General features: G+C 51.4%; 2 protein-coding genes across 2 annotated transcripts; both read left to right on the top strand.

Annotated features, from left to right (window-relative positions):
- Positions 1-814: 814 nt before the first annotated feature.
- On the top strand, positions 815-11,983 carry COCSUDRAFT_39311 (NAD(P)-binding protein; the record flags this gene model as incomplete). Its single annotated transcript, XM_005652211.1, has 15 exons — positions 815-906; positions 1,053-1,198; positions 1,424-1,548; positions 1,791-2,003; positions 2,210-2,373; positions 2,620-2,830; positions 3,165-3,344; positions 3,752-3,958; positions 4,378-4,602; positions 5,384-5,566; positions 9,835-10,056; positions 10,241-10,387; positions 10,773-10,968; positions 11,362-11,518; positions 11,815-11,983. 15 exons carry the CDS (start codon positions 815-817, stop codon positions 11,981-11,983), a joined length of 2,637 nt encoding a protein of 878 aa, XP_005652268.1.
- A 2,119-nt stretch (positions 11,984-14,102) lies between these two features.
- COCSUDRAFT_39310 (hypothetical protein) lies at positions 14,103-26,223 on the top strand (the record flags this gene model as incomplete). The annotated part of the gene is made up of 20 exons (XM_005652210.1): positions 14,103-14,175; positions 14,397-14,476; positions 15,204-15,365; positions 15,722-15,790; positions 16,256-16,528; positions 16,840-16,989; positions 17,555-17,787; positions 19,062-19,177; positions 19,900-20,046; positions 21,839-21,908; positions 22,008-22,127; positions 22,754-22,835; positions 23,158-23,274; positions 23,552-23,728; positions 24,094-24,276; positions 24,505-24,597; positions 24,913-25,079; positions 25,483-25,647; positions 25,986-26,042; positions 26,157-26,223. 20 exons carry the CDS (start codon positions 14,103-14,105, stop codon positions 26,221-26,223), a joined length of 2,601 nt encoding a protein of 866 aa, XP_005652267.1.
- Between the last annotated feature and the right edge of the window lie 406 nt (positions 26,224-26,629).

Below are 26,629 nucleotides of genomic sequence, written 5' to 3'. Positions count from 1 at the left end.
TCACCTCGTCCTGGAAAAGGAGGATTGTTGTCCAGGAACCCATTTCCTGCTAATGCGAATCCAAGATCATTGTTATCTTTCTGCTGTGCCGAATGCCCACCCCTGGCGCCCTCAGAGGGCCATCCTCCAGATCCATCGTGGTTGGCTGAGTTGCTATCGCGCCAACCCGCAGATTGGCCATTACCCCCGTCCCAGTGATCTCCAGGCATATTTTCGAAATTCAACTGCGACGCATTACAATAGTCCAAGGCTGTGAAGTGAATGTCGTTGCCCAAAAATTGCTGAGAATGTCCAAGAAATTCTAGACGCCAAGGCATGCAGCAAGGGGCGTTCCTGCGAATGAGGAATCCAGCTGGAGAAACTCCATCGAGAAAAAGGATTTCGAGCAAACTGGATTCTTGAGGAGGTCTTAAATTTTGATGCTCCTGTTGGTGCACTTCGTGAGCTTGAAAGGGTGTTGTTTATTCCTGTCTCGCTTCTGAATGTGGCATCGATCTGTTGTTTGACTAGCTCTGGACGTCATGCTTTATGTTGCTGCGTGAAGCTCTCAGATTCAGTTCAATTTTTCTATGATTGAGTTGATCCAATAAAACCTGATCAGGGAGGTACTATTTAAGGTGACCCACCACCTAAGAACATGCAGCACTTGTCCTCAGAGTTTTTAACAGGGATTTCAGCCACTTGTAGACCTTATGCAGCAATAATAAGATTTATCATTTGATCGCTGATTGTTTGTGTCTTCACATCGGAATCCGCAGGCCAAACCAGAGCTGGACATCTGCTGAGGGATCTGGTGCAGTGAATAAAAACTGCGATGGCCACCACCTTGGTGTATGTCACTTATGTGGTGGCATCAGTGGTGGTTGTTTTGTTCGGCGCTGCAGCATGCTTTTTGACATTCGTCAGGTAATTTCACCTTCAAGCAGACCATGTTGGAAACCCAGTGCACGCTGTCTGCACAGCTTTGCTTGGATGGGCTAGGTTGACATGTTTTAGCAGTACTGCACCAGCAAGTTGTCCTCTGTGTTAACAAGATATATTCGTTGCCACAGGCACAGGAAGCACGGTCCTGATACCCCTGAGTTCTTCCTGACTGCACGGAATTCTGTGGGCACATTCCGAATAGCCTGGAGCTTCTATGCAGCTGCCATGGGCTCTTGGACACTCTTCAGCCCAGCCTCATATGCCAACATCGCTGGTGTGCTGCCTGCTGACACTAGCATGCATGCTTAGTACATGTCATGTCATGATGGCATGACGAGTGGACTTCAGACAGTCTAAATTATTCTGACTGGCTCACCATGTATACCTGTTCCTCAATACAGCGGTGCACATCCTACAAATTTAAAGTCAGTAGATACTGGTTGCTGCGTCTGCATGTCTATTTAGAGCAATCATATAAAGTCTTCTTGTGCTGCCACAGGATGGTTCGGACTGATGTTCTATGCGCTTGCCTCTGGGCTGCCCATCTTAATACAGGGCTTCCTGGGACCAATTGTGCAGCGGCGCAAGCCTGACCTGCTCTCCTTCACTGATTTCATCAATCATGTGAGCTCTATTCTTTGCTGTTCTTCTTGCACATTTGCACACGACCATGCATGTACTCTGAAAAATTGCTTCTCTATGTTTTTGGATGAACTTACAAGCAGCATGCATGTGCTTAGTAACAACACTCATGCAAGGAGTCCTGCTGCTTAATTGGCCGCAGCCAAAATCAAGTATACCCCTGCAGAAGGAGGCAGAAAGAACTTCAACGGGAGCTTCACGCAGATTTCTCATGTGTTGTGCAGCGGTACGGGCGAGTGGTTCAGATATGGGTGGCACTGCTCATGCTACTGAACATGGGCATTGCTATGACTGCGGAATACACGGCTGTTGGCGATCTGTTTGAGCTGGTGATTGGCACTGAGCGCGTGCCCATCGTGGTCATCATTGGCGTGGTGTCCATGATATACACAGCCTATGGCGGCCTCTACATCTCCATCATCACAGATCAGTGGCAGGTCAGCATTTCAAGACATCATTCTATTTATGGCGGAGCATTTTTTACCTTGAAGCAATTCTTGCCTAAATTCTGCCTTCCTGCCTCCTGTGGGTGCATACATGCATGCATGCACCATTTGAGGTGCATGCAAGCAAGCATCTCTTTGACCTTGCAGAAGAAAATCACACCTTGAAATGCAAGATGCAAGGTTTTCTTTTGGTGCAGGCGGCTCTGGGACTCACTCTGGCAGCGATCCTGGTTATCTGGACAGCTGTGACCTTCAGAGGGCCCCTGCCGCGCCCACTGCCAGACAACCTGGCCATCAACAATGAGGGGCTGTCCTCCATTGCCGTCATGCCAATCTCGCTGTTCTCTGCCTCTGTATTCAGGTGCTGCACTCATCCCTGAGCCTTCCCAATCCATTACGTCGCAATGGCTTGCATGCTAGTGTGTTGGCATGCATGCATCCACGGCTGCATGCATGTGCATGCATCAACATAATCTTGATCTTTGTGTCACTGCATTGTGCACACTGGGTTTTCAGGGTGGTATCATAACATTGTTATAATGACCTCAATCGTAGAAATGCATGTCATGCATGGCTTCTCAAGAGGGGTCTTTTCTGGCATGTGCAGTGAGGCAATCTGGCAGCGCTGCTGGGCGTCAGCATCCGATGCGAAGCTGCGCGTTGGCGCGATTTGGGGAGCATTGCAGGTCACAGTGGTGGTGTTCATTTTTGGCTTTGGCGGCTTCCTGGCAGTCTGGTCAGGCCTGTGGCAGCCCTCTGGCCCTGATGACCCCGGCAACACCATCCTCTTTGCCCTGCTCAACGCCAAGGGCCAGCAGGTCAGCTCCACTCATCTCTCCCACTTCTCTCATATATGCTGCGAGCAAAATGACATGCATGCCGTTGAGATCACTTTGCTAGCAATGCATGGCATGATTGTATGTCTGATGCATGCCTGAGCCGCAGAGGTATTTTTTCTGACAAGTGCTGACCGGACAAATATAACCTTGTGATTCTCGATCACTGTGCAACCAATGCATGTCATGAGATGTGCTGCATGCCTGAGACTCATTGGTCATTCTCTGCTTGTCACCAACTCCCGTCGCGGAGGATTGGTCAGAAATGACCAGAAATATGGAGTACAGAAGTTGTCTGATGTCTGGGGTGGGGCAGGTGTGGATCACTGTCATAGTGGCAGTACTGGCAGCGACCATGAGTGAGTCAGCCATCGACAGCCTGCAGAATGCTATCGTGGACAATATCTCTGGCTCCTTCCTGAAAGGGCTGCCCCTGATCTGGATTCGGGTCCTGGTGATTATTCTTAGCGTCCCTGTCATCATTGTCAGCCTGCAGGTAACATTGCTGACCTCCATGTGCATTTTGCCATTGTTATTGTTACATACTGGCGCTGCCAAGAGCCAAGGTGTGTCTGCACAGAAGCTGCATATAAACGCATGTGCGTATATTCCTGAGACAGGGCACAATGCTTGCATGCTCTGCCTGAAGCCACCAGCGTGCTGTGATCTATCTGTCCAATAAATTTCCCAATTTCATTGAGTCATGTCTTTATCCGGGCCTTTGAGACTTGTAAGAATAGTCTCAGTAATTTCTCAAAAGACGGCAAACACCGGAGGTGTCTTGCATATTGCACGCATTGCATTAACACGGCGAGGCAGCCCTTTCTCCTTCCTCTGGCGCTTGCTCTGCCTGGATGTCTGCATTTCCTGTTTTTCTGAACAGCTGGTGAATGTGCTGCGCAGGGTTATGGCATCATCAATCTGTTCCTGCTGGCGAATCTGATCACAACTACTTCCACACTGCCTGTCCTGCTGGGCCTGCTGGAGGGTGAGCGAACACAGCGCATCATCACCCCTCTGTCAGCGCTCTTCGGCTGCTGGTTCTCTTTTGCCAGCCTCATTCTGTGGGCCTACTTCAACGCTCCAGGCTGGGATCTCTCCTTCAATGCGGTGAGTGCCTGCTTCCCTCCCTTGCAAAGCACACATCACAGATATATGTCATGTGAGGCTGATTTCTTGTCTCAAGATGTCATGGCTTGGACAGTCTGCTCAAACCTGCTCATCTAAGATGTATGCCATGTGAGATTAAAATCCCGTCTCATGATGTCATGGCTTGCACAGTCTGGATCACCTTGCTCATCAGAAATGCATGTCATGTAAGGCCTAAGCTTGCTGCCTCCAGCTGACATGGCTTGAGCCTCCGCATGCAGCTCTCTTTCTGGATTGATTATGAGCATGTACAGGCAATGCAGACCCCTGCCTTGTCCTCAGAGTGCTTGCTGCATCTCCCCGGACATGTGGGGGTTCATTTTCAAAGCCAAAGACATATGCTGTGGCAAGTCTGATGATTTGATGCATGTGCTGTGCAGTCAATGCACAAGGTGTTCTTTGAGGCGTATGACTGGCGCTCATTCCTGCTGGCAATGGGCTGCTCGCTGCTGGGAATGGCGATCATGGCAGTTGTGGAGAACGTGGCCCTGCGGCCACTGCTGAAAGGGGTCTGCCCGGGGTACTTCAAGCGGCAGCACTCGCCTGCCACTCTGCCTCACCAGAAACTGGAAGAAAATGGCGGCAAGACACCGCCTGACACATCGGTGTATCCTGGCGGAGTGAACCCTTCTGCTACCAAACTGAGTGCGTGAGCAGATTTTCTGGGGAACACCGCTATTGTGGGCTCGGTGCAAGCCGTCAGCTGTGTAAAAATATTGTATCATCGTGATATTCCATAGATAATGTCGAGTATGAGTGCAGCATGTGTGCCATCGAAAGACTCGCAGCTCCCTCCTGTCGAAGGGTTGAAAGACTCTTACTAGCACTGCAGTAGAAGTACATGCACTTGCTTCAGCTGCGTTGCAAGTGGTCACACGTTTTAATCCAGGTTCCCTCTCCACTATTTGCTTCATTAGTCAGACAAAATGTCCAAGGCGCCACTTGCATGCAAGCATGTGTGTCACCTGGATGGGTGGCCTAATCAGGCAACTCTATTTCTGGTAATGATTCTCCACGAGCTCCGAGCCTCGGACAATCTAGCAGATCGACGATTGAACTCTCTCGAACTGCAAAGACTTCGACATCTCCTTCGCCGTCTACGTCACTGAAAACCAACCACCAAACAAACTTTCGGTGAGCTGCGCTTTTAGACAATCACCAAGTCGCGTGACGCATCTGACAGTGCAACCTTGTTTACTGCCTTGAGTGTGCTTTGCAAAGTCTTGTAGATGCTGTTAACTGCTTCTAGACGTACGCGATGATTTGCGCCCCTATGGATTGCTCCAGCACTAACGGATCGCTTTCATGAAAATTCGTCAGATCCTCCGAAGACCGAGAGCGACGTAGACAAATGAATGTTCCCTGATTGCTTGAAACGTTTTGCAGGTGATGAAGGCTAGCAAGGCTTTCTTGCTCGTGGGCCTGTTCGTCCTTGTGGCCAGCATGTCCCTCTCCCAGGCTGCCGAGGAAAGCCTAGCCTGGGCCCCTGCCGAGAAGGGAACCTATGAACCTGGCTACGGCTACGCCCCAGCACCGTTGGAGACAAAGCGCTATGAGGCCTACGAGAACGTGCGCCTGTCTCTCTATTGATTTGCCTGTAGTACTGGCTCACTTACATGCATGCCTTTTTAGAGTAAAAACACCTCCTGCCTACATGTGTTGTCAGTCTCACGAGCAACATTCTTCAGAGACTGACATTTCACGGTTCTGTAACCTGAGCCTCTCCTGGTTGCCTGCGCTGGTTGTCTCACTATAACAACAGACAGCGCCATGCAATTCCCCAGCATGCATGCATGATTGCTTGATGATGCTCTGATAGTCACCCAGCACGGTGTTGCTTCTTGTTTTGCACGGAATGTGTTGAGAATTTCTGGTTTGATCACCAGGCTTTCGTACCTGGACCCGGCAAGAGCCTTGAAGAGTATGAGAAGGCTTACACACCAGCTCCTGGCGAAGGGCCCCACCCTTGATGGCAAAAGGGGCTTCCAGCATCATCAAAGCATCACCAAGTGCGCAGCCAACCCCTGAAGCTCTCATGCATGCTTCTTCTCTTTGTTGCATGCTGTTCCCACCTTGCATGCTGTTCCCGCCTTGCATGCTGCTTTGGATTTTTTCATGTCAGCTCAAAGACATGGTTCATTTGCTTGAAGTGTCCAATATGGCAAGAAAAACAGTTAGCGATCCTGTTTATCTTTTAAAAACAGCTCCTATGCAGCATGCATAGCTCGTGTCTTTGTTGCATGCTGTGATGTACAATGTATTGCTGCCTTCCCGGTGTCTTGCATCTCCTCATGTCAGCCTTTCAGCATGAGTCAATTGCTTGAAGGGTCTGATCTGACTTGGGAATCAGCTTGCGATCCTGTTCATCTTTGACAGCTCTCTTGCAGCATGGATATCTTTTGCCTTTGTTGATGCTCGGTTGCATGCTGTGTCCACCTGTGCGCCGACTTGCAACCCTGCATGTGAGCCTTAAAGCAGTGTCGTGTGCTTGAAGAGCCTGAGCTGACATGGGAGTGCATTGTCTGACTCTGCTCCTTTCCTGATGACATTCTGCGGCCTTCAGAGTGCATCTCACTTGTTCCATGTGGCAACCAGTGCTCCGAGCATTGCGATGAAGCTTACTCAGGAGTCTGTGATGCTGTGGTGTGGCAGGAGGGCAGCTCAGCTGGCCAGTGGACTGAATGCCTATCAGGCACATTGGCCTAAAAGGCACTGTACATAGGGCAGCCACCTGAGGAGCACCGTGTTTGCCCCAACTGTGACAGGCTTGCAGTGAACATAAATATCCAAGCTCCTGCAGTTGAGAGGTTGGAAGGAACTGGTTGTGATTGCCAATTCGGCATCATGGGGGTAATTGCATAGACTGCAACTGTGTCAGGCTGATTAGTGAGCGCAAGAATGCAGAGAAGGTAGACCCAGACTGCTCCAGGAACTCAAATAATTGGCATGATGGTATGAATTGCTATGGTGCCATTAACGGAAATAAGTTGAGGCTGAAGCGGACTCGTTGGGGTAGATTTGCACAAGCAAACGGTCGCGTGAGACTTTAACTCTTCTTGCTGCAGCCGAATAGGACTGATGGAGGGCTGCATGTTTTTTCCTTTGTAAGCTGTGCTGTGCAAATGGCGTGGTCAGCGTCTAGGGAGGTTGCCATGTGCATGCTCCATATGAGAGAAGCACCATGGATTGTTGCATGGCTTGCAAGAGACTGCTCCACAATGTAAAATGCTCTGTTGAACGCTGTTGCCTGTTAATGCCGTTTCTTTCTAAGAGGAAATGAAGTTCAAAAGGAAGGCCTTGGTCTGGTGGTCTCTTCGGCAAGCAAGAGCCGATTGAAGTCGTACCTGCTGGTCCAGTACTTCTGTACCAGCAGCCGAGTCGTGCACGCGCACAAATTTGGTCAAATCCATCGACGCACATCATAGAAAGAAGGTATAGATCTGCTGCACAGTTAACATATTTTTCTGGTGACATCTGTGTACCAGCAGAATACCCGGAGGAAGCTGACAGTGTCCTGCTGGGAACGGCATCGGAGTTGAACTGCAGTAACCTGGTACGCATATTCAATTTCTCATCCACATATGGTGTCAACAGCAAGTAAAATTTGGAGCTTCGTTTGATATCGTTCCTTCTCCCAATTTGGGAAAGCTGAAAGTCCGAAAACCAAATCAGTATCCCAGATCATGCTTGCTTTTTTAAGTGTAAGCAAGCAATGAGCACTTAGATACGTCAAATACTAAAAGGATATTTAGATGAATGCTTTATACTTGCAGGCCATGAAATCATGGTGGATCTTGACTATGGCTGCCCTGTGCCTGGCGATCCTCATTGCCCAGGCAGAGGCCCACGATGAGCATCACCGAACCCTGAGCGGCAAGATGAGGGTGCTGCTGCACGAGGGCCACACTCACAGCCCTCTAGGCGCGCCAAGCCCAGGCAGAAGGCTCTTGCATGAGGGCCATGTGCACAGTCCCCTCGGTGCACCCACGCCTGGCAGGAGGCTCTTGCACGAGGGCCATGTGCACAGTCCATTCGGTGCCCCTTCTCCCGGCAGAAGGCTCTTACATGAGGGTCACGACCACAGTCCTGCAGGTGCACCCACCCCTGGAAGGAGGCTGCTGCATGAGGTCACGATGATGCAAGCGAAGGGGCCTTGATTGCCCCTGCACCGGCTCCTAGCATCGCAGTAGTGCGCGAGTGAATCTGGCTGTTAGGCCGCGCAGCATGCTCTCTGGCAGCATGTTAATGCAGCCAGTGCTTCGATGCAGTGATTGAATCTCCGTTGAGGTGATCACATGCAGGGTTTTCAGTGATGTCGTGAGTCTAGAGACTTCACTCCTAGTCATGTCAATTGCAAAATAGGAGGCCTTGCATGCCGTGATCAGAAATCTGTTGATACAGAACTGCAGACTGCGTTGAACCAGAGAACTGGACATTGTAGGATTTCAGGTGTCCCAAAGCGGCTACTGGCAAATTTTAATGCCAGATTTTTTGCAAGACTAGAATGTGGGACCAAGATAATGGGGTGCAACATGTGGGGCGGATGATATGCGCATCAAGAACAGCCTGCTCAGTGGGCTTAGATATAGAGAGAGAGAGAGAGAAACATTACATCATGCCAGCCAACAAGGCTGATTAGATGTTCACTGTATCTAGATCAGTGTTTACGCGTCCTAATGAGAGTCTGATAAATTGAGCCACCTGTACAAGATCATCTTGCCACATGAACTGACGCATAGTGGTAATACTGGGCCTAAACAGGCTGTCATACCTAGCACGCAGATCATGAAGCGCAGGACATTCAAAGACAATTTGCCGTTCATCACCAATGGCCTGAGTGTTGCACAAGTGACAGAAACGTTCCGAGCGAGGTACTCGATTCCCCCAACGACCCTGATCAACTGGAAGACCGTGACAACCAGTACGAAAGCGCAGGAAGAGTCTAAGCGTGGTGGCAGACACAGAGAGCCTAAGACAATGGCGACGGGGATGAATAGCAGCAAACCAGTTCTCATAGGTACAAAGTCGAGCCCCTTGTGTTGCACAGGTCCTAGGACACAAGGCCAAATTCTCCCAGTGTGCATCTAATTGACCCTGTAACTGTTGTCTGTTGATATATCTATATCTATGCATAAGTCGCTAAGACGGTCTTGGCAGCCCTCTTCACTGTCTTGACACTATATTTTAGGAATTGCATAGCTTATACAGGATTTGGCAGTAGTGCTGTATTGCCTGGCAAGGCGTATTATGCCGTTCCAATGAAATTCCTAAGTCTCCAAGTGTGCATTGCAATAGGATGTGAAACTAAATTTCCGATATTGTTGCAACTTGCTTGGTTGAACCCGTGGCAGACGCCTAAGTGCTTTTGCCAGCCCCAGGGGGTTTCAATATTGTTGAATTTAGCTGGAAGGCCTGCAATCACAGCTCAAGCGCCACAGATTCCTTGCCCTTGGTGACATTGCTGCCTGGACTGCTTTGGCTTGGGGTTACATTGTAACCTCGCCTCCTGCTGATATTATATCCTGCCGGGGCTGTGTCTCGCCATGAATTGAAACGTCCTTCATGTCGCAGGCCCATAAACTACGCGTAGACATGAAAAAATAATTATGTCTGTAATTATTTGTTGCGTTGCAATGGCTACTTGACGCGTACTGCAACAACCGTACCGACAGATGGTGAGCCGATGTTCTTACGTGCCACATACGCTGCAGGGAGGACAAATATACATAGATGTCTTTCTGCACTGGTAAAAATGCGATCATTCACTACCTTCCTGCAAAACCGAGATATGTCAGCACGATAGCTCCTCCTCTCCAATTCGGATCCCTGTGTTGCAGGAGCTCTCGCCCACAAAGAGGAGGTCCGTTGTAGTGACAGGCGTATCCACTGGCATAGGCTACGAGATAGCAAAAGCTTTGGTAGTGGCAGGATTTCACGTATTTGGCAGCGTGCGCAAACAGCGGGACGCTGCCAGTGTGGCTCTTGACTTTGGGTCTGCCTTCACCCCCCTGGTTTTCGATGTCACGGACGAAGAGGGCATCGCAAAAGCAGCCTCCAAGGTCAGATTGTGCTCCAAGCTTCCTTGTAAAATGCCAGGTCGTATTACATGTGACTCTTTCCCGGACTCCCCTCGAGACATCCCCCACTGCTTGGCTCAATTTTACTCCTATACACAAACAAGAAATCAAAATGCAGGAAGCTCGATCAGATTCAATTTTCAGACAAAACTTATCTCGTCCCCAGGTGCGTCAAGCATTGGAGGGGAGGACTCTGGCTGGCCTGGTGAACAATGCTGGCATTGCAAACCACGCCTGCCTGGCGCACCAGCCAATCGAGGAGTTCAGGAGGGTCATCCAAGTGAACCTGGTCGGCACCCTTGCAGTCACACAGGTGTGCTCCTCTTGATAGCAGGCCAGATGCACCTAGTAACGCTTGGTAGCAGTCCCATTTCCAGCACTACAAAAGCCGCGAGACGGCAGCCCTTTCTCCTCAGGTGGCGCTTGCCCTGCCTTCTAAGTCTTGCATTCCCTCGTTGCTTGAGAACAAAACTGTGTTCCCGGGCTGGCGGGGGGCTGTATAAATTGAGCACCGTGGCCACGGTTGGTTGTGTCTTGGATCTGGCAAGCCCAGCAAGGGGCAGGATATGAGCCAGCCTTTGCCTGCAGCTTGTCTGCAGACACAACTCGCCTCTGGGAGGAACATCGTGTAAATGTCTTAAAGATATATATCTACTTTTCTCTTGACCTTTGTGCAACACATTGAATGTTCTATGCAGGCGTTCCTGCCTCAGCTGGGTGCAGACAAGAGTCTGCAGGGCCCTCCCGGCCGCATAATCAACATATCATCAATCTCAGGGAAGTACAGTGCTCCATTTGTGGGAGCTTACTGCGCGTCCAAGCACGCCCTGGAAGGCATGTCCGACAGCCTGCGGCGGGAGCTCATGCTGTTTGGCATCGACGTCATAGTCATAGGTGCGCTTTTAGAACTCTCTGCAAGGGCAATTCTCCTCCGCTGCAGGCTTGTATCCCTACTGGGTCCCGCCCGGTCTATGACAGCCAGCAAGGCGCACCCAAAAGCCATCTCTCTGTAGGCACATGGAGTCTCCTGCATAAGAGGAGAGCAATGGCAGACATTGATGCAAATCCTGCTATGCATAATGCAGCTGATGGAGTGCAGACTTCTTGATTAGACTTGTTATTGAATGCTGTTTCTTCCTTGGTGCGATGAAAAGAAGTTGAGAAAGAGGAATGCAGACACCGAGGCAGAGCGAGCGCCTCTGAGAGGGTTGCCTTACAAGCAAACGTCATGCAAACAACAACACAATGGTTTCCCAACTCAGGAGCACTAAATGTAGCTTGATGCAGGGCCGGGCTATGTGTCCACACCTATTTGGGACAGGGACGAGATAACAAGCACAGTGGCGCAGTACAAGGACACAGAGTTTGCTGCCTCCCTGGAAGCCTTTGACAAGCGCATCATCCAGGCTGTGCAGAAGGGCCACCCCCCAGCAGCCATAGCCAGGTGCCCAGAACTCGCTTATTTTTCTAATTTTCTTCAAATTCTGGCAGCCTTTTCTGTAGCTTGTCTGCAGACGCAACTTGTCTCCGGCAGGAAGAGCATGTGACCGAACTCGCATGAATGAATACTGACCGCCATGTATCTATCTTGCACCCTTTTGAGCCCCTGAAGAATTCCCTCATGGGCACTGTGAGGCCTTTATAGCTGTCCCTGATGGAGCCTGCAGATATTATTCAGTGTGAAATGAAAACGGATTATTTGATTTAAATTTGGATCAAAGAATCTGCGGTTTCATGCAGTGTTGTGGAGATGGCTTTGACGGCCTGGTGGCCAAAGACTCGCTATGCCATTGTGTCACAGTGGTTCTCAAACTGGTTCCTGCCCATGTGGCTGCCGGCCAGATGGATGGACAGTCTCATGGCAGACTCATTCCTCATCAGGCCAGAATCATCGGTCATATCAAACTAGTCTGTATGGTCACGGGCTGTGCAGACCCATGTTGGAAGCAGCATGCGGGTTGGCACAATAAGACTGGACTGTGTAAGCAGATTTTTTTTCTGCTTACAAATTAACAAAGCTGGCAAAAAATTGCCAACCTCAGAGAAAAGCAATCTCAATTGTTCTTGTTACGCTGGAGCTTGAAGAAGGTTGCAGCAGCACAATAAATAGACCCACAGCACTCCAGGATACGCCGACATTAGGTGACCTGGCTAAAGCATCGTGTTCCATGTTATCTCTCTATGAATCCATGTTCTCGCTGTCCTCATCATCCCGTCTTCCAAACTCACTCTAAAGTATTCTCCATTTCCGCTCGATTTGCGATCAAATGACACTTCCTTCCCCATCAGGTCAGGACATGCCTGTAAATTTCCGCGTCACAGGCGGCAGAAGCACAGAAGAGAAACCCTTGTCAAGACCCCAGACAATGAGGGTGAGCGCTGCGGACGACAGCAGCACAGCGCATGTCAGGCGCAGAATGGCCCCCGGCTTTGGATATGTCAACTCCCTCAGCACCTGCCCAGCCTTCCCTAGGAAGTCTCTCAGGCGAGAGATCGCTGCACCCCCTCCCAGCACTATCAAAGCCACGCCCTGCAGACAACACAGAAACATCAATGGCATGCGAGGGCACAAGGGCTCTGCTTCTTTGCTTGCCTACTTGAGCGTTTGTGCCCCTACACCCGCATCAACTCCTCATTAAGAAAGATAGGTGCTCACGGCGGTGGTTGTTGTTCGGATGAGACTTCTCAATCTATGGTCAAGTTGGCCATCAAGTGCTCCTGGGCCGGAGGATCAATGTAGTGTTGCTGCATGGCGCGCACTCGCGAGGTAACCCTTTCTCCATCTTTTGGCGCTAGCTCTGCCTTGAGGTCTGCATTCTACGTCCTCTAAATTAACATGGCAAGAATCCATGATTCTTAGAGCAAGCGGAAGGTGGCGGGTGCAAACTCTGCGGGTGCACTGCTGAGCATCACCTTGATGAAAGTGCCCCAGAGGGAACGCTTGTCAGCGCCTTGCTTGTGTCCCCAGGAGCTGCTGCGGCGGCCTTCGCTCACAATGGGGTACTGCTGCACAAAGGGAGAGGTTTCCCCTGCCCCGTCCCTGCTGCTAGATGCTTCTGGCTGCGCTGAAGGGACAGAATCTGATGTCGAAGGCTGCGTTTTTCTGTCGACTGCACTGCTGTCTAGTTGCCTCGTTTCTGGAACATCCTCTGAGCTGGCAGCTGGGGTATCTGCTGCAAGAACTACGAGAGGCCGATGTTTACGTTGGCTAACTGTTCTTTGGCAAGACGGGTAGGCAATCCTCTGTTTGCCATACAGGGGAAGCCCTGCTTTAACTGTGCGTCTGCAGATAGACGATGTCCTCTGTGCACTGGTCCTGGTCGAGTTGACTCCCGCTGCCAGGCCTTGGACTTGCATGTGATTCCCAGTGATGCTTGTTAATAGAAATACTCAAGGGTTGCTGTGTCAAAATTGTGCTTTTGAAGGCTCCGATGCTCTTGTAAATTGACGTCCTGCACAAGATCAACACATCTGTGGTGTGAGAGCTGTCGCAAGACCGCCAGAAAGAGAAATTGGAGATGAAGCATTCAAATACTAATCTGTCTGATAGGTTCATTGTTCCTCGGATGCATCCAGAAGAAGCCATGAACAATCAATTCACCACATCAGTCCAATCCTTATTTGTCGAGGTACTCACCCCTCGATTCTTTCAAGTCCCTCAGTAGCTTATTTCGCTCCTGCGATGTTTCAAAGGTACATCTTCAGCGTTTGAGATACTTTGGCGGAGCTCACACTGCGATCCAAAGTGGGGGGACTGGTCAAGGAAGCTGCTGGGGGGCCCGCATGCCTCCTCGGGTGCACATGCATGTTGATGATAGATATTCGCACGGCCGTCCTCCCTGCTTACGTCGATCTTGTTCTTTACCAGTTCTTACGAACGCCCTGCATCTTGGAGGCCAGGTTGCTGCAGGAATCGACTGGCTGTCCGGTACACCGTAGCTCTAGGGCGGCTGAGTTGCTCGGCCAACATGCGGCCTCGTCAAGCCTTGGCACAGCTTCTTCACCTGTGATCGCTGTTTGGAACCGCCATGAGCAGGAGAACGGGGGACCGGGGCATCTCCTGTGTGCTCTTGTGTATCGTGGCTTGCGCGGCCCTCACAGGTGCACGAGTGTCCGACTGGCCTTTGGCCTTTGAGAAAACATGTACTAGGAATCTTCTTATACAGTCAGCAGTGCTTTTGATCGAATATCAATTACTAGAAGTAAGCGAAAGCGTTCTGCCTGGTAAAATCGGCATGTATTGGGGATGCAAGCTGCACTAGGTCTTTTGCGATACCACAGTGTTTTGTAGCAAGGACGAAGCATAAGTTCTCTCTCTGCAGGCACTGAAAGCGCCAGAGATCCCAAGCGGCAGCAACAAGACTCACTCCTCCCAGCAGGATCAGGAAGGCGTCTGGAACAGGTCAGCGTTGACCTGCCAATACTGAGACAGCTGGGGGGAAGTCCAAGCAGCACCCAACCTGCAGGTCCGGCCACATCTTCCCTCCTCACAGCATTAGCTCCAGCCCTGACACAGCTGGAGACCAGCAGTGCATTGCCAGGCAGCAATACCCAGCCAGCCATCAGCAATGCAGCCCCCGCTACTGCTGCAGGGCCAAGCGGGGACAGCCGCAATGCAAGCAGCCCTGCCAGCAGCACAGGAGCCCCCAGCAATTCTGATTCTGCCACAGTGCCAGCAGGGCAGAACTCCAGCTTGCCCTCCGGCGCCCCAGCACCTCCAAATGCCTCTCTTCAGTCCACCGCTGCGCCGAGCAGCCCAGCAGTGGCAGGTAGCACTGATACACCAGCCAGTCCCAGCCCCAACCTGCTCAGCCTCCTGCCAGCCATCATGCAGGTGCAGCTTCATCATCCCTTTCTGTCTTCCCACCCCATAAACATACACGCCTATTCATATCACATGACTCATCTGTGTTGACCCCGGCTGGCGGGGGGCGGTACGAGTACTGAGCACCGTACCCACGAATAGCTCTTGCTCGGATCTGGCAAACCCATCAAAAGGGATATACTTTTGGCAGCCTTTACAGGCAGCTTGTCCGCAGAGGCACCTTGCCTGTGGCAGGACCAGCGTGTAACACGATATGGAAATTGGTTGCACCCATTGCTTGCCTACTGAGAGTTTTGATATGCAGGTACTGAACAGCCAGAGCCAGGCCGGCAGCAGCGGCCGCCACCTGAACATCTCAATGACGGGGGCGGCGTCGCCAGCCGCCTCTGCTGATGGCAACCCGACCATCACCGGCACCATTGCTGACACGAGTGTGGACACGGGGCCCCGCTCAGTGGATGTACAGGTGCACACCCCTTCATTTCCACTAGCAAAGAGGCAGCAGTAATATTTGGCATTGTTGAAGGGACGCATCTTAAGTGACAACAGTTGAAACTGGAGATTGTTGAGTTGCAACTTCGTCAATAAGCATATGCAGATATCTTGATGGCTGACTTGGCAGAATGTGACTGATTGCAATTTGACATTCTTTTTGAGATGCAGCCCTTTTCTCTTATCTCTGGTGGTTGCTTGCCTTGATGTCTGCGCCCCTCTTTCTCTGAGGTGGTTGTCTGGTATCTGCGATGCTTGCAATGAAGATCTTTGAAGCTGTGTGAGTAAGCTTTTCACATGCTTCAAAATGGTATTGCTGACTGCCTGCAGGTGACTGTAGATCCAGTCATCAACATACATGGTGACATCCTCAACGTGTCCTCAGACCAGCAGCCGACAGTGCAGGCCCAGAACCCTGGAATAATTTCCCTACCCCTAGGGCCCTTAATCCCCCGGCCGGCAGTCCACCAAGCGCAAGATGACTCATCATCCCCACAGCCGCAGCCGTCAGCCCCCCAGCCCGCCACAGCTGCACAAGCTGACTCGCAAACTCCAAGCAGTCATGCTCCAGAAAACAGCGCTCCCATGCCAGCGGAGGATCAAACGCCCCCGCCGCACACAGTCTACTTCCTCGCTCAAGACACTGCGCCGGAGCCAATCAGCGCCAGAGCTCCAGAGGCATCTGCACAGCCGCCTCTGTGCGCACAGAGCACGAGGCCCTGCACAGCAGACAGCCCCTCGGCTTCGCCACCATGCTCTGACGGCCAGCAGCCGTGCGCGGAGTCTCCGGGGGGTTCTGTAAGTTCTTTGGGCGCTAAAAATGCGCCAATCACAGACGGTAGCTGGGTGGCCACGCCAGCGCAGGCCCGCTTCCTCAGCACGGAGCCGCAGGCCAATGACTCAGCGATGACGTCGCCGCCAGCTCAGCCGCCGCTCTCTGCAGGTGTCGCCGCCACTGCCCCGCCGCCGGTGCAGGCCGGTGCAGAGGCACAGCCGGCTTTGCTGCTGTTGCCGGGGACCGCGGATGCAGGGGCCGCCGGGAAAGGGGTGGTGCAGCAACAAAGACCTGGTATTCAAATGGATTTCCTGCCTTCCAAGCCGCCCGCACTGCCAGCCAACTCCACTGTCCCCCTGCAGGTGAGACTGAATGCTCTTCAGCGTTCCCTGGTATGAGACGATCTTGACGAAAGCCGGGGTCAGACTACCAACGCATGAATAACACAGTATGAGGATGGATAACATTTCGACCACAGGGCGAGGGTCATTTATGTAATATGGGGACCCATAGACACCTACACGCACAGGACCACGCTTGGTCTGTCACTTGGTCTGTCATCGTGCGTCTCGTGCCATGCAGCACAATTCAGGTCCAGCTGAGTTTCAGGCTCAGATGTCCATATCTATGAGATGCTGGAAAACAAAACTAGACATGTGCGTATTATGCGCAGGTGGCTGGGGCTCTACTGGCGGCAGCCCTCAGCATTCCGCCACCGTCCCAGAACCAGCAGACAACGGCGGTGCCGGCTGCTGCTATGCCGCAGCTTCCCGTTGCTGCTGCAAGCGGGACCCCCTCATCTGTGGCCCTCACAGACCCCCAGGTGATGACGAGAATTTCCACAAGCCGAGCAGGGCCTGCCTGCTGTCAGGCCTGCCTGAGACTTTAGCCAGACGCACTGTGCTGCCAGTTTGGCTGGTTTCTCCCCGATAATTTAAAGCCAGTCTCGACTACAAGTACAGTGCATCCTGGAAAGCATGTGATGAAGTCCACCAAGAAATTATGAGAAGGTTGTCAACATAATATGTGTTATGTGATGGACAGGTTGCGGAGGCTTTGGATGCTGCGATCGATGCTCATGAGCCGACATCAGCCGCACCTGCTGCCCCCTCATCGCCGGCTGCAACTCAGCAGGCACGCTGCCTGCAACCTCTCCTGTACTCATGTGCAAATATCTACAATTCCGTACATGATGGAGCTGAAATAATGAAGCACTGTCAGGCGTGCATGCTGCATTGCTGATCACGCTGTGAAGCACAACACCACAGCCAATTCGGCACCCCTGACAATGGGATATTGTTTTTCGCATGTAGAGCAGTCATCCTTACCTAATTAGCATGGTCAATTTTCATAACTAAAAGCAAAGATGGGTATCACTGCCCTTGCAGGTGCAGCCTGCATCTGCCAACAGGGCCTCCGGGCACTACCCCTTCAACTGGGCGGTGGTCATTGCTGCAGTATCCTCGACAGCAACATTCATGCTGCTCATTGTGCTGCTGCTGGCATTCGCGTCCGGCTTCCTGCCACACCGGCGGCGGCGGGCGGCCCCCGGGAGTCCTCCCCCCAAGACCCCCCCTTCGCCGCAGCAATCCCCAAACGCTGCTACTCCCAGCAACAAGAGGTGTGCGCTTTGCGTGAAGCGTTGCTTCCAAAAGCGGCACAGATGCAGAAAAGCTGGATGTTTGCTGCCCAGCACAGTATTTTGGCTAGCGTGCATGATTGTTTTTGATATTATTTACACACTTGTTCCGGCCCACAGGGGTAGGCGTGCAAAATGCTCATAAGGAATTGACGCAATTCCGATGCGCAATCTGCATGCAATCCATCCACGTATCACCTGTGCACTGCAGGAAGTCTTTAGCGAAGGGCGGCGGTTTCTTGGGTCACCGGCTGTCCAGTTGGCCTCGGCCAAGGTGAATTTCTCATCAGGACAACACCAGTTCATGCACAGTGTCCTGATGTTTGATTCTGTTTAATTCATTTGAATGGCGCTCTGCGGTACCTAGTGTTTCAGGCAGGTCCAGCGATGCGGTCTCACTATCCAAGAAAACTCAGCTTGCATTTGTGTGTGCTCTGCGCAGGAAAAATGGCCCTGGCACTCAGAGTTGCAGCACGGCAGCAAGGAGCAAGTCTCCTCGCATCAGTGCCTCCCCAGCAGTACATACTCCCAATTCAGCCGACACTGATCCCAGGCATGTTTTGGAAGGTTCCTGGCTGATGCCCTTTCCTCTTGATGTATGATCTCTCCCTGGACTGACCAGTGTTTGAGAGCTGGGGATCTGGCAATGACATGTGGAAGTTTTGCGGTTTTAGTTGCTCAGTGCTGTGCAGACTTGATGGAATCATCCCAGCAACATCATGAGGAAAAGCTTGTGTTTGTAATTGCTGTGTGCTGTGCAGGCTTGATGCGTTGGCGTCAATTACTGCAGCCCCTTTCTGGCGCCCCCACAGCCGCCAGCCTGGCAGCCCAGCAGTCTGCAGCGGCCCAATCCCCCTTTGTTCCCCCTTTGCAAACACAGCGTGGGTTGCTCTATTTTTGGCCAATCGACCTGAATTCGATCATCTTTGTGATCACTTGGCTCGTGGATTTTCTCTGCAACACTTCCCCGGGATCTGGGGGTCGATATAGTGCTTATTGCAAAATTTTCAGCCGGAAGCAAGCAGAAAGCTTTTAGTTGTGTTATAGCCATTTTAGCATCACAACAAGACGGAGAGTCAATTGTGGCGGTTGGCCAGGCAGCCGCTGCGGGCGCTATGTGTGCTCTTTACTGATAGCCTCCATTCTGTGTACTGCCCCCTGCACTGCATTTTCTTACAGGTACCTGCACATACCACCTGATCCGCCTCACCACTTCTGCACAGGGATGACTAACGGATTCTGTGTATGTTCTGCAGCATCACTGAACCCACGCAGCAGTCACCCCGGCAGCTTCCCCGCAGCAGCTCAGCAGACGAGCCCCCGGCAGCCACCAAGAACTCAGAAGACAGCGATCGGTCACATGCGCGCACCGGTGCTTTTCCCCTGCCCATCGTGTCCCCGTTTGCGCAGCACCCTGACCCGGGGGTGGATGCGCCGAGCGCCGCAGGGTCCGAGGGGAGTAGAGGCGATGACAGGGGGATTGAGGGTTTGCCAAATGTCTCAATCGGCCCGGGAGCCAGCTCCAGATCAGGCACGGCCCTACCCCTCCCTGCTTGGTAATGTCCATGTCATGCCTTTGCACTCCAAGGCCGAGCCACGTAAGAGCTTGTCATTCGCATTTGTTCTGCTGCGCTGCACCACATAGATGCTTTGCTGTTTTCGATCAAATGATGCTGGCATAATGTATTACGCTTGTGCGGACGTAAGGCAGTGGGTATGTGGCACAAATCCAACCACATCCTCACGGTGCCTGTCTCCTTAGTTGCTCTCCCGGCTTATCAGGGCATCTTTTGTAGTAATTTTTCTTATATTGTACTCAGTCCACTCTTGCAAGATTTACCCTCAACATCAAACATGGGGCGTTGCGCTGCCGGCACGCCAGAGGTGTTGCAAATCAAGAGAAATTTATCCGATACAGGGAGTGCATGAGGATTTGGTCCTTGAGATGCGAATCAATACTGGGCTGCAGACTTCTGTAGGCCCCTCAGATATGGCTGCAGACGCCCTGCGTGTATGCCTTTGGCTTTGGCTTTGGGTTTGCCGATCTGTGATACTCCCAGTCCAGTAAGTTCACACCCGTGTCTCATTTCACAGGACGCCGTTCAGACGATGGCGTCGGGGATTGGTGGGGGCCGGGACCGCGGCCGCCGCCGATGCGCACGCCGTTTGCCAACTCCGTTCTGCCAGCCTTCTCTCGCCCGCAGCTGTCCTCAGGCTTCTCAGACGCCCGCAGCACCTCAGGTGAGCGCTTCCATGCTTTAAATAGGCATTCTGACATGGGCATTCAATAGAAGTATTCCAAATTAATTGATAGAGAACAGAACGGAATTAAGCGGTGTGGCACCTATAAGATTTGAGCACAGGAAGCCGCATGGCTGCTTCGGTCCGGGAATTATTACATATTCTACATGGTGTCTGCATACTTAGCAGTGTGAGAGGATTGATGTGTCGATGTGAGGGCATTCAAAGCTTTACCAGCTTGTGCTGGAAACCTTGTGCTGGGGCCTTGTGCCATAGTCATGGACCATGACTCGTGGTGCCAAAGACTGTGCCCCACAGTGATGTCTGTGATGCCAGAGGCACAACAAAGTGTGATGCGCTTTCTTTCAAGGGCTGGCGCAAGTAGCAGGGACTCAAAGTGCATTGTGCTGCAGGGTCGCACTCTTCAGGGACTGCATCACTGGAGGTGCAGAAAAGATTGTCCATGATTATACAGCAGGCGCTCTGAGCGGCACACTGGCAGCTTCAAAATATACTTACCAGGCCAAGATTCATTGGACTTGAGCACTACAAAATACCACGTTGCAGCTGTATAGAGAATATCAGGACCAGAGAATGGTCAAAGCTGTGAGCAGAAAAAAATTCAATATCCTCCAACAAAAGGGACCGATTTTTGCGTTGCATAGGAAGACGTTTTTGGCTTTGAAATGATGGGGTCTGGTCAGGCTGGGATATTTCTGGCTCTTCCATGGAACTGCATGGCATGTATAGATTGATGGCCATGCTTGGGAACAAATGTGCTTGCTGTAATTAAGCCGGAACATGTATGATGGAAGAAGTTCATCCCTGCTCGAATACTCGAGAAGTCAAAGAAGTCAAACTTCACTGAGGTCACGTAATGCCCCGTGTCTGGATGAGGGTTCTTGATACGGTGCACTTGAGAAGAACGTTGGCTAGAAAGAATTTGCAGCATATCTTTGCCGGATATCGCTTGTCTTTCATAAAATTGTAGAAGTCAATACTACCTTGGGAAGCGCTTCTGTCGCTCTCGATTTGGGACGAGCCGACTTACTTGATCTGGCATAGTTCCGATACGTCGCTGTGGGGTGGCGTCAGGTAAGATGATCCAGCCAACTGAAGAATCTGAGCACCATCCAACAGTTTTGACGTTGAATCTTGTAATTTTGTTCCAGTAACCCCCTGGAATCCCCTGTGTCTCTGTGTGGGGATCTGGGCGTGGACGCGATGTTGTGTCGTACAAGCATTGATGGAGAAAAGCAGAGCTCTCCTGCAAAAGTGCATCATTAATAGTGCTTTTGGTTGATGGGGAACTCCCATAATGAAGCTGTCTTGGTTTGTTTGATAGATTTTTGTGCAAGCTGGGGCTGATGGGCAACTCGAGTAACCCAGCGGAACGTGGCACTGCCGGATCTTCTTCTTCGACTCGAACAAATCAAATGATGAAGTAATTCACGATGAAAATATACTCAATTGCCTTGTGCATGGCAGGCACCGGCTGTGATTAGCAGACGGTCATGGCAGACCCTGCACCATTCTTAGAAGCCGTCGACGATCTTGTGAAGCAAGTCCAGAAAGTAGCACCCCAGGTGTCTGATCTGATCTCCGTCGAGGATGGAACCACTATCCAATGGGTGGACTTCGTCCTGGCAGGCAAGCACGTCCCCTGTGACTGCCAGTGCTCCCTCCCTTTGACAGTCCTCTCCTACTGCCAAGCCACTCTGCAGAGCGCAAGATCATTTGCGGCATTTCCTTTCTGCTTGCCCGTTTTTTACAGCCTGGCACATGCTCGCAGGTGGTGGCATGCTGGGTATTGCCCACGTTGGCTTCACTTATGTTTTGGAGAAGGCAGGAATCCGCTTCAGGTGACCTGGCAGCACACTTACCCAATGCTGCACATGCCCAAGAATTAATCAGCCAACACAGGAAAGCCCCTGTAAGAGTAAAGATGGCTTGTGTGGCAGGGGGATTGCCGGGACGTCTGCTGGCGCGATCAATGCTGCTCTCATTGCAGGGCTGCGCCCAAACCCGGCAGGAGAGAGCGGTACTGAGACCCTCAAACATCTTGCCGCTGCCCCTTTCAGGTAAACTCCCGGAGATTCCATCACTCCCATGGAGCTCATATTCATAACAGTGCCAGACCTTGGGGTCTTGCTGGGTGCATGACGATCTTCTATATGCTCATGCTCATGCGAGGGCCAAACTAGGAAGGCACCGTATGCAAACTCCTCAATGGGGCATCGCTCAGGCTGCACATCAGTTCCAAGAAGCATCAGAAGCAGCTCAAGCTTTTCAGCGCGTGCTTGGATTTAATCCCCTCTTGCGCGAACTAGATGCAATTTCAAGCTCATTGGAACATGCACCGGCTGTCAGTATGGCCCTGGTTCCACATCATCAGCGCCAATGCTGTGCAGCCCCTAGAGCATGCATGCTTTCTTTCTCTCAGCAAGGATTAGGATGGGCCTCTTGCTCGCTGTGCATCTGAGCTCTCTCTTGCCAACAACTTAAGTAGTCTGCAATTATGCACTTGCTTGAAGAATCCCTAGTCTCTACCCTTTAATTGTTGGTATTGGTGATGTTTCGAGCTCCCCGGCCCTGTTTGTGCAGCTCGATTTGGATTGGGCAGGCCATATCCCTTTGGCCCCCTTTTCTCAGGTGCTCTTCTAGATTAGGGGAACAAATATCAGCCGTTTGGCTGTAATTGGTGCAGCAAGTTCATGGATGGAGATGCCGATGTGAAGGAGCTGCAGAATGTGGTCCTGCAAAGGGTCGGAGGATCCCCGGCCCCAAAGGTGCGCGCCTGCAGCAGTTTCCCTGAAACAAATAGCAACAAGATCCCAAACAGTATCTGTGTGCTTGGGCTTTTATTCACTGCTGTCACCCGTGCACATACTGTGACACGAGCAAGATGGTTCCTAAGCGATAATTTTACCAGGTTCACCACCACAAGGATTTCCTCTTTCTGAAAGCAAAAAGCAAAATAGCTGCAGCTGGGCTGCCAACGTTATTGGGTGCTGTATTAAAACTGTGCACGGCTCGAGCAGGGCTTGTGAGTTCACAGTATTATCCAGATTCAATCTTGCATTCATTTGATTCGAGATTTGAAATTAACAGGTAGACGATGAGAAACCAGCTGGCGGGCTGAGGGCACTGCTCCAGAAGATTAACCCTTTGCGCTACTTCCGATGGGTGGGCTTACTTGGCGACGCACGATTTATCGGCCCTGCTCTGGTATGATTCCCTCTTATAAAATGGGATTTCTAGGGTTTAGGGGCCAGGACTGTTATGTAAGAGTGTCGCATGCTGTTGCATGAAGTCTGTAGACTGCTGTGGTGAAGCAGGCATATAGGGAAAGGTGCATGTGGTCATGGACTAGGCTGCGTGTGCGATGATGGCATGCATTGCATCCCTGCAGTAGCATGCATGCCATCTCTAACTTGCAAAAATTTATAAGCCATCAAGCGCTGCTTCACAAGCATATTAAGAACCGATGTTGCTTGTGGTGTAGAAAATTGTGAGGGATCGGGGCATGTACCCGGGGGTATTTTTCGAGGACTGGATGAAGAGCCTGATGGACATTCGCGCACCCACAGTGGAGAAGCTCTACAAGTGTCTGGAGCTACCGCCTCTGCAGCTTACAGACTCCCGCCTAACTGCCTCCAAGGCTAGCGGTAGGGCTGCCAAGGTGAGTCAATTGATCAAACACCCAGCAATCAGGATACTAAATAGATAAATAAACAATTAGACACCGATGAAGGCTCTGCCGAGCACAGTCCCAGCTTGCATACCGCATGCATGCACAATGCATGCAGCACTGTACTTGCAGCACTATACATGCAGAGGCCATAGCAAACCCGAAGAAAATCTGGTCTTCTGTACCCAGAAATCGCAGCATTGGGTCTTGGCTGCTGTACTTTTTTTGGAGGAGACGCCGATGCATGATACCATTTTCTGCACGGAGTTTCTGACAGGCAAGCTCCAAAGAAAATTTTTATTTAATCTGAGATGACATGCAAGTGCCTGAAGGAGGATGTGGCTGGTGGCTGGCAGGATGCAGAGCTGCTGAAGTACACAAAGGGAGACCTGGCCATCATTGCCTCAGACATCACCACCGAGACAAAGGCGGTGTTCCCGGACCACACAGAGCTGTACTATGAGAACCCTGGACAGGTGTCACCCAGCGAGTTTGTGCGCATGAGCATGTCCATCCCAGTCTTCTTCCAGCCCAAGGAGGTAATAACACCTGCAACCTAATGTCTGTCCTGGAAAAAAAACTGCATTGCGCTAGAGAGATGTGGAATCGTTGCCATATCTGTAGGGGCTCTGATACAGGGGTTTCAAGCCACCATGAAGCCTTTTCTTAATCATCATGATCATCATGCTTCGGCAGACAGTCCTGGCTAGTCCCTCATGTCTGAAAGAAACTGTGAAGCAAGCATGTCCAAATAAATGTGCCTGTAGGTTGGAGTGCCCCTGAGTGTGATTGAGTCAGGCGTCTGGAAGAAAACGCCAGGAGTGACATACGATGGAACCTTCCCGCCCCCAGAAACAAAGGTGCTCCCACTTCTGCATTATTTCATCAGTTTCCAGTTTTGTCCACCACCCATTCACTCCCTTGGCATGCACAACCATGACCGTTTCCTGCCTTAGTGTTTTCTGGACTCTGCATTCTGCGCGGACTGGTGTTTACGCACCTTGCACACATATAACTACCAGTGATAATCCGCCGAGACAACATGCAGCAGGGTTGGACTGCAAAGAGGACCTACCATCAATGCCACAAAACAGTATCAGGCAGACATGGAGGCAACAACACAATTAAGATACAAACGACCCAACGTGTGTCTAAAACCTTCTCTCTATGTGCAGGGGCCGTTTCAGGGCAAGGTGAGGATCACATTTGTGGATGGGGGCACGCTGTCCAATTTCCCCATCGGCCATTTTCACACAAGGGGCGTCCCTCTGCTGCCCACGTTTGGCGTGCGGCTGAGCACCGACCGCAACAACTACTCGGACACCTCCAGCCTCATCCAAATGTTCCACGCCATGAACGACGCCAGCAGGCAAGCAAACTTCATTCCCCCAAGCACCAATCTCCTTGTGTTTGGTGTTTGGCAAAGCCGCATGAGCCATTGAATGGCTTGGTGGTAAATTCAATAATGAGGATCGGAGCAGCACTGTAGTGTTCAGAAGAGAGCAAGAGAAGGGGAAGCATCTTTGATCTTCTGATACGATGTTCCCTGGGAAAGGTGCTTGCTACTTGCTCAGTTCATTATTGATGGAGGTGCAAGCTTCCGCAGACTTCTGCATATTTGCTCATGAATCTCTGGCAGCGCGTGGCATTTTAGGCATAGCATCTGCAGAGCCAATCCGCCCAGCATGAGGGTCAGGAAGTTCATCAAAGTTGAAAATAAAGCAATTCATATATGCATTTGGCAGGCACATCCTGGACCGCGAGTTTCTCTTTGACAACCCGGACTATCAGAAGCTGGTGTCCACCATCGACACCGCCGGATTCAACTGGCTCAACTTTGACATGAAGCAGGACGAACAGATCCGCCTCTTCCAGAGGGGCGCCGAAGCAGCCGCCTCCTTCCTGCTGGGGTGCGATGTAGACCGCTCTGATGGATCACTTTCTTTTCCCTTGATGCCTTGATCCCCTAATGCCCTGAAATACGGGGTCAAGACAGTCACTTGTAGGATTTGAGGCGTGCTGCGCGCACATAGGCAAGGGATGCTGCCATGGAGAGGCCTGTGCAGTCTCAGAGAGTTCTGAGCAGTGCTGGAAAGGCTCCCAAAGCGATTTCTACAGGCACTGGGTACTGCTGTTGATGCGTGTATCTGTGCAAGGGCCTTGATCAGGCTGCAGATAGGCTGCAAGGATGCACATGCGCTGCAACAAATTGCTCGAGTGTGCTGACTTCTGCAATGATGGCTTGCAGTCCTCCGTTGGACCCCAAGGATGTGCAGGGCCTGAAGGGACGCGATGCATCTAAGGGGTGAGCGCTTTTGCCCTCCTCTGACGATCGAAAATCCAAATGCTGTCAGACTGCACTGTGAAGAAGGGGTGCGTTGGTGGCTGGATGGTTGGTGACATGGCTGCTCTGCTGCAGGTTTGACTGGGAGGCCTACAAGGAGATTCGCGAGGCCCTGTCCTCACCGCTGCCAGCAGCGCCATAGATCCCAGTTTCAAGTTTGCAGTGAGGGAGGTCATGTGAGGTATTTTGTGAGTTGATTGCTTATTTATGAGAGAGAAAACGAGCGTGCGTGAGGAGAGTAAAATCAATCACTTTGCAGCGGCGGCCGACAAGAAGCTGACAAGATATTCTGCTGGATGGGAACATTGAAAATGCTACGTAGGTCCCGCTCTTGCAATACAATTATTGGTCTACAAGTCTAATGTTGATTATATTAAATAAGAACCCTGGCCCATGGCCCCGGGGATTATGCGCATGTGTGCACACGTGTTACCGGTGTTGATGACTCGCACTTCTAAAATAATTGTAAATTTTGCACTGTGCATGCAAGGCAGCCCATTCTACACTTCTTTAACACTGCCACTCCTGAGTCACGGATGCTGTCTCTC

This window comes from Coccomyxa subellipsoidea, assembly GCF_000258705.1.
Source record: "Coccomyxa subellipsoidea C-169, whole genome shotgun sequence".
Classification (NCBI taxonomy): Eukaryota; Viridiplantae; Chlorophyta; class Trebouxiophyceae; family Coccomyxaceae; genus Coccomyxa; species Coccomyxa subellipsoidea.
Note: the sequence above shows the minus strand (reverse complement) of the source record. Positions and strands in the feature narration are given on the sequence as shown.